Source organism: Centruroides sculpturatus, unplaced genomic scaffold (assembly GCF_000671375.1).
Source record: "Centruroides sculpturatus isolate CEXI.00-Female unplaced genomic scaffold, Cexi_2.0 scaffold4217, whole genome shotgun sequence".
Lineage (NCBI taxonomy): Eukaryota > Metazoa > Arthropoda > Arachnida > Scorpiones > Buthidae > Centruroides > Centruroides sculpturatus.
Window position 1 is genome coordinate 1 of NW_019388304.1, and position 7,245 is coordinate 7,245.

Consider the following 7,245-nt stretch of genomic DNA (forward strand, 5'->3'; position numbering starts at 1 on the left):
TAAACTACAACACGAGTATGAGAGCTATGCAGACTAACCCACTGTCACATCGTTTAAAGGGGTGGCGCTTCTCACCCCACTGAATCAGGTGGTGACAGTACCACCCACAATCGTTCTAGGAAGGGACTCTGACTGAACACGTAGTATTTTCTTTGATAAATAAAATTTATAATTTAATTTTGTAAATTTAAGAGTGCTTCAAATATGACGTTAAAATAGGGTTTTATGTCGTTACAAGTGGGTTTTTTAACATTATCTAGTATAGTAAAATTGTGGGACCGATAAAAATTTGATGTTATATTAGGGTTGTCGTTACATCCGATGTCGTTATAATCGGGTTAAACTGTATATACACACACATCTAAATCAGTGTAAAATAGACTCTCTACTAAACTAACATGCTCAGATGAAAACAAATTTTGAATGGAACAATGGAATGATTTGCTATATAAAATAATATTGTCGGCCAGAAACTTGTCTAACGTGGAAATGGGAATACGTGTGTGGGAATATAACTGAAATAAAACAGAATTTTTTCTGGGTAAGGCCAAGACTCCACTAGCGTAAAAATGGGCGTAAAACCCCTCGCTGTAAAAACTTTTAACCGTGTGACCATGATATTTTACGACCTGCTCAAGCGTAAAACATCATGGTCACGTGATTAAAAGCTTTTACAGCGAGGGTTTTACGCCCATTTTTACGGTAGTGGAGTCTCAGCCTAACATCAAAATAATAAATCAAAAGAACTCAAAGCATTTCAAGACAAAATCTTGGAAAAAATAAAGAAAATGCAACTGTTTTTCAGTGATATAAAGAGTTTAAAATAACAAAATTCACACAAGTACTTTTCATAGTGTATTACTATTGTCTTTGGGCAACAAAGATCTGACAGACCACAAAAGATTCAAAACTGATGAATTTAAATTTTAAGTAAATCTTAAGAGCTTATAACTTATTGCTGATTTTAAAGACTTAACAATAATTACAAAGAGTAAAATGCAAGAAGATAACTTATGTCATGTATAAACTTAAACTAATTACTAACTGTGATACAAATGGGACCCTCCTCTTTAAGGGACAACTAGTATATTACATGTACAGTACCATTAGTTATGATGTACCGGTACAAGCAATTGGTTTCTAAGAAGTTTTGAACTTTTGTGTTTTGTCAGAACTTTCTTATCTGAGGACGACAATAACATACTGGAAAGTATTTGTGTGAATTTTGTTCAGTTAAACTCCTTATAATGCCAAAAGACAGTTGCATTTTTTTAAATATTTTTTCTAACGTTTAAAGGATAAATAAAAACTTTTGTAGATATTTGACTAATATTTATTATTATTATTGTACATCACAAATCATCCACAGTATTATTATAAAATATTTGTTTGTTTTTAGGTGCTCCCAAAGATAATCAAAATAGAGGAGGTTATGGTGGTATGAATAGACCAAATGCACAACCTGGAGGCCCTCCTCCAAAGAGAGGTCGTTGGGATCCTGCTGGAAATTCATTTAGTGGAGGAAGACGGTAATTTCTTTTTAATTAAAGTTTGAATTATAGATTTAATAATAATTATAAATTTATACATAAATGTTATATGTGTTTGTATTTAATAACAAAGTAATAATATAAATGTTACTAGATTTTTATTAAATATTGTTACAACATATTTCCTGGATTTTAAGATGCATCACGAATTTGAAATTGAATTTTAAGGTTGTTGACTGTGGTGGAGTACAAGCTGAAGAAGAATCATCACTGCCTTAGTAGTTGTAGCAGGGATGGTGATTTCCCATTTCTTTTTTATTTATACAACTCATATGGATTAAATGACCTAACACGAATACAATAAGTTAACTATATTTATTGTATTTGTATTAGGTCATTTAATTTATGCTCTGACATTCTGGAAGTAGTTCTTACACTCAACAGACCATTTTAAATGGCTATAGTTAATAAAGCAGTTTTTTATTCTATGGCTAACATTTGTATTCCTGACATAAATATTTATTGAGACATAAGCATACGTGGATAATTGAGAGTATACTGTATCTCATACAATAAGCATCCAATTTTTTAACCTAAATAACTGTTTTACACACAGCCATTCAACACTATTTATTTAAAATAATTCTTTGTTTTATTAACGTATACCAATTTTTAAATATTTGACTGTAAGAAAAACAAATATGATCTACATTGCAACGTAAAAGGAATCTAATATAAATCATATTATGTATTATTAGCACGATTGTGCCACATATACACTAGTATTAATACATGAAGTTCGGAGTTTGTACACATGTATATTCTATAATACACAAAACTCAGAACTTTGCACTTTGGAGGAAGGATAAGAAATAGACAAAATCATGTTGCATGCATGAACCAAATTTTCATGCATGTTTCTGAATTAAGTGCTATATATGTTTGTACACACTATTGGGAACCCTGGTTATATATACATTGTTTTAATATATTTATTTAAGTTAATGCAAAAATCCATACTCTATGAATATTGATTGTAATAAATTGGATTATTGAATATTAGCAAAATGGTATATTTTGTAGTCCATTCACTCCTAATTGTTTTATTTTTGATATTGCAGTGACTATCAAACACCTGGTAATACTGGATATGGAGATTATGGTGCAGCACCAGATGTACAGAGCACTTACCTTACGGGCACCGATTATCAAATGAACTCGCAACCGCCAGCAGAAGATTATTCAGGCGGATATAAAATGTCTTCAGATTCTAGGACTGGTTACCGTGGTGGATACACGGCTGCAACAACATATCCAAATAGTTATAATGGAGGAGGATATGGTGAAAGTAGTTACGGTACGTAAAAGTTTCTCTACTGTATTCGTACATTATAGCAAATTACAGTGAAATTTATTTAATGAATTTTGGTATTTTATTGTAATATGAAAATTTAAGATAGAAAATATTATTGCTATGCTCTGTGAGATGTACTGTACTTTGCTTATAATTATAGTATAGTAAAAAACAAGCAGCTATCAAATGAGGAACACAAGGAAATTGATGTAGTCTTTGTGTGGATTATTCATAGCTAGGTTATGTAATTGTTTTAAAAATTTTGTGTTGTGCCCTTAACAGTTTTAGTTTTATATGAAGTGAGTGTGTCTGAAAAAAACAAAACTTCTCACTTCCATAATAGGAAATGGGAAATAAAATACTTTTTGTTCTAATAAAGAATAAATGCTGCTGTTTAGTTTATAATCAGGGCTGTGGAGTTGCGTAAAAATCTACTGACTCCAACTTTTCCTTACCATCCGACTCTGACTCCGTTTCATATACATAACAAGTTGGTAAGTAAAAGGGAGTCGGAGTCAGCAGATTCTTTGACGACCCTGACTCCACAGCCCTGTTTATAACACTTAACTGTCTTAAGCAAATATAGAAACCTGGATTATGATTATAATGCAGTGGTTCTTAACCTTTTAGTGATGAAGGACCATTTATCAAAATTTTTGTCTTGTCATGGACCATGAGCTGTTTGGCAGTAATATAGGTTTTTATAAGGTTGTTCTATAAATTAAACACGTAGAAAATTATTCGGAACCAAGAGTATTATATTATTTGTGAAAGTGTTACATTAATTACATTCTTTTAGTGCGATTTTTGTGACTGCATACTGTTTACCAACTGCTGAGTTCTTGGTTCAGTGCTACTTAAAGGAAATGCATGTCGGCACTGGCATCCAACCAATTTTGATGTTTATTTTTAATTATCAAAAGCACTGAGAATCCTTGCTCGCATAAATGTGTGGTTGAAAAAATAATTAGGCACTGTAAAGCAGTTTCTCGAATTTTAGGGAAAGCAATAGCTTTTTGGCTCCAAAAATCTTTAAGATTAATTCCTGTCTCGAATGTATCCTTGCAGTTACTATCATGTTGCATTTCAATTAACTCTTCTTGTATTTCATCTGTCACCTCAGAAATGTTGACTATGAAAGGATTGCAAATCAGTTTCCGAATATCTTTGTCCTTGCAGTCAGGAAAATAGCGATTGAATTCATTTTTTCAAGCTTTGCAAATGGAATGTAATGTTCTTTTGTATTTGTCCTTCAATTTCAGCACTGTCAATCAATAATTGGGTTCAATGTATCAAACGCAGAAAAATTCTCTCTTTCGACCTTGCTGGTCCATAGGTCGATTTTACCAATAAATGCACTGATTTTATCTTCAAATGCAAATTTATTGCTAGTGACTTCCAGTTTCATATTTTCTGACCGCGCACCTTACCCCAGCCCAGTCCGCTATCGGCTCTAACCTTGACATACTGCGCATTGTCATCAACGCATCGTCATTTATTTAATAATTTTGGGATAACTTTTGCGGGCCACTTCGGATGCTTTCAGGGACCACAGGTTAAGAACCACTGTTATAGTGAAATAAATAGATGAAGCTGTTTTAGAACATAATTTTATTTTAATAGAGGCCAATCTAATAAACTTTTACCAAAGAATAAAAATGTAGCTGAAGAGCTGCAACACATCTGACTATAGTCCACTCATTACCATAAAAAATTAGTGAACCAAGAAGGCGTCGTCGGAATTGAACAAAATTGTACATGTGTGAGTGTAACAATGATGTAAGTGATTATAAAATGAAAGCAAAAGGATCATTTATTGCAGGAAATACTACAAATGAAAGGAGGTTCTTGTATCCTATTGGGCCACCTCTAGCATGAATACATGATGTAATATGGGAAGGCATGGAGGCATTCGGATGCCATAAGGTGTCCTGTGGCATCTCAGTTCATGGTTGCTGCAAGCAGTCCTCTACTTCAACCAAACTCCTAGGCTGTCCAACTTGGCATCCTGGGTGATCCCAGACATGTGTGATTGGGGACAGGAAAGCCAGGGAAATGTGGCATTTTGGCAAAGGCAGTCCTGTGACACCCTTGCCCTGTATGGTTGAGCATTGTCCTGTTGGAAAATGGCTCTTGGGAGCCCTACCAGAGAGGCAACATATGTGGCTGCAGGATGTTACTAACATACCACTGGGCTGTCATGTTTCCTTGGATCACTGCTAGAGGTGACTGGCTGTCATGATGGCATCCCAGACCATCACACCAGTTGTGGGGTGGTGTACTGCTACAAAGCATAGGCAGGATTGAGACATTCATCTTGGGCCTCCAGACACAAACATGGCTGTTGACAGTGCCAAAACTGAATCTGGATTCATTGCTGTAGACAACTCAGTTCCATTCCGTCCAATCCCATTGATAGCAACACCACTCCAAACTGAGGTGACAATGGTGGCACACATATTGGCTGTTGCAATAAAAATGTTCCTCATCCAGATATTCCAAAATGATACGGACAGACATGAGCCTGTAATGATGGTGCTACCTGTGTCTGAAATGGTGGACAACAATACGATTGGCTGTGCATTTGTTGGAAGACCAGGTGGTCCTTTCAGATAGTGGTCTGCCAAGGGCATCTTGGACCTGGTTGCCATAAGTGCAAACTCTCTCTCGTCTATTGGTCCCAACACCACCTCACAGTGTTGTCAGAACAGCCTAGGCAGACTGGCAAGATGACCATCCAGCATTTCTCAACCTGGTGATCCTTTCTTTCTCAAGCTTTGTTAGTTTTTCGCATGGTCTTCAATTGCAAAGTAAAGTCATCTCTAGTGATACAGCATGCCTCTGCAACAGCTAAATTACAGACAGGATGCCTTTGCATGCTTTTTTTTATAAGTCAAGAGGGTGGTGCACTTTAACACCCTCTGTTGACATTACACAATGAGCCATCATGCTATAACTCTAATCATTTCCTTATCTGCATGCCAAGTTTTGCAGCAAAACAACAACTGCTTATTAGTGTGCTAATTTTTATGGCAATGAGTATAATTTGCACGCCACTTCAAGTTAGCTAGACCTAGTATATACCAGTTTATTCTATTAAATTATATGGTTTACTAGATTAATTAAAAAATTGTAACTTCCATAAAATGCAAGGTTTGGTCATTTAATTTACAGAATTATTCTCATATTTTTTCTCCTGTGAAATTTCCTTTGCCAACATCTTAGAGGTCACCTGACATTACAGTAAAAGCTTATTAACCTATCCCGTGTTGAATTTTTGTCAATGTTAAGCCTAATGAAAATTATACGTTTTTGAAAAAAATAATTGTATTGTCTGAAATTATTTTTTTATTTTGCACAAGCAAAATAGAAATATTAACCTGTCCTGTGTTATTCCCAACAATTCTTGGGGTCATGACTTCTGAACTCGAGTGTTTGACGTGAGATATCTTGTTACAGTATCAGTACGTTTTTGGAACTAGATGATGCTGAAATGAGATATCTCGGGAATACCAAGGACTAGGTTAAGCCATTTGCTGGTGCATCAGTTGTGGCCGAGACTGATGCATACCGGAATGCACCCATTGAGACAATGGTGTAATGCAATAAGTCAATTGTGTATATAATTTTAAAAATAATGTGATATTTGAATTATTTTATTAAGATAATGTGTTTTTATCAAGTTTTTGTACAATAATTGAGCATTTTATATAAAAAATTGGCAAGCCTTTGTTTTTGTAGTTGTTAAATTAAAATTTAATACATTTATTAGATCATACAAAAAAAAGGAATTTTCAATTATTTTATATATAAAATATTTTTGAAAAATATTTTTTAAACAAATAATAATAATTTTGTGATTCAAGATGGAAGAGGAAATTACGAATCATATACAAATCCTGCTGGTGCAGTTAGCAGTTATGGAAAAGATTATGGTCCCGGTATGTTTCGATTTTCATTCTTTTGACTAATATAATTATTATTATTTTCTAATAATTAAAAATTTACTTAAATCTCTATTAATAACAATTTAAAAATTTCAAAGAAACAAAACACNTACATCATTGATAAACAGTGTTTAACAGTTAACACTGATATTAGTACATTGCATTTATGCTGGATATTATATTATATTATATATAGGAAAAAACAGTCCAAAAAAAATTCCCTTAATATAAAAATAACATTACTTAAAGGGGATCTTATAAATACTTTAAGAATTTGAACTTGGACTCAAAAATAAAGAAAATATTCTGAGTGTTTAAATCATGAATTTAAAATTTCGAGTTATGTTTTGACAATGTATATATACATAATCTTTATAATCCAGCCAAATTTAAGACAAATGTCTTGTTAAATTGACTTCAGTATCATTTTTTATAAATGAAAAATGATTTTGCT

General features: G+C 33.4%; 1 protein-coding gene across 1 annotated transcript; it reads left to right on the top strand.

The window, feature by feature from the left end:
- Positions 1-1,378: 1,378 nt before the first annotated feature.
- Positions 1,379-6,873, top strand: LOC111616864 (heterogeneous nuclear ribonucleoprotein A3-like). The gene is made up of 3 exons (XM_023358217.1): positions 1,379-1,529; positions 2,612-2,847; positions 6,711-6,873. The coding sequence occupies exons 1-3, from the start codon at positions 1,441-1,443 to the stop codon at positions 6,809-6,811; spliced, it is 426 nt and encodes a 141-aa protein (XP_023213985.1). The 5' UTR covers positions 1,379-1,440; the 3' UTR covers positions 6,812-6,873.
- Positions 6,874-7,245: the final 372 nt, after the last annotated feature.

Excerpts from the sequence above, each read along its gene's own strand:
- LOC111616864 (XM_023358217.1), top strand. The coding sequence starts at position 1,441 with ATGAATAGACCAAATGCACAACCTGGAGGCCCTCCTCCAAAGAGAGGT. Across the intron at positions 1,530-2,611 it reads TCATTTAGTGGAGGAAGACG|TGACTATCAAACACCTGGTA; the intron begins GTAATTTCTTTT and ends TTGATATTGCAG. Across the intron at positions 2,848-6,710 it reads ATATGGTGAAAGTAGTTACG|ATGGAAGAGGAAATTACGAA; the intron begins GTACGTAAAAGT and ends TTGTGATTCAAG.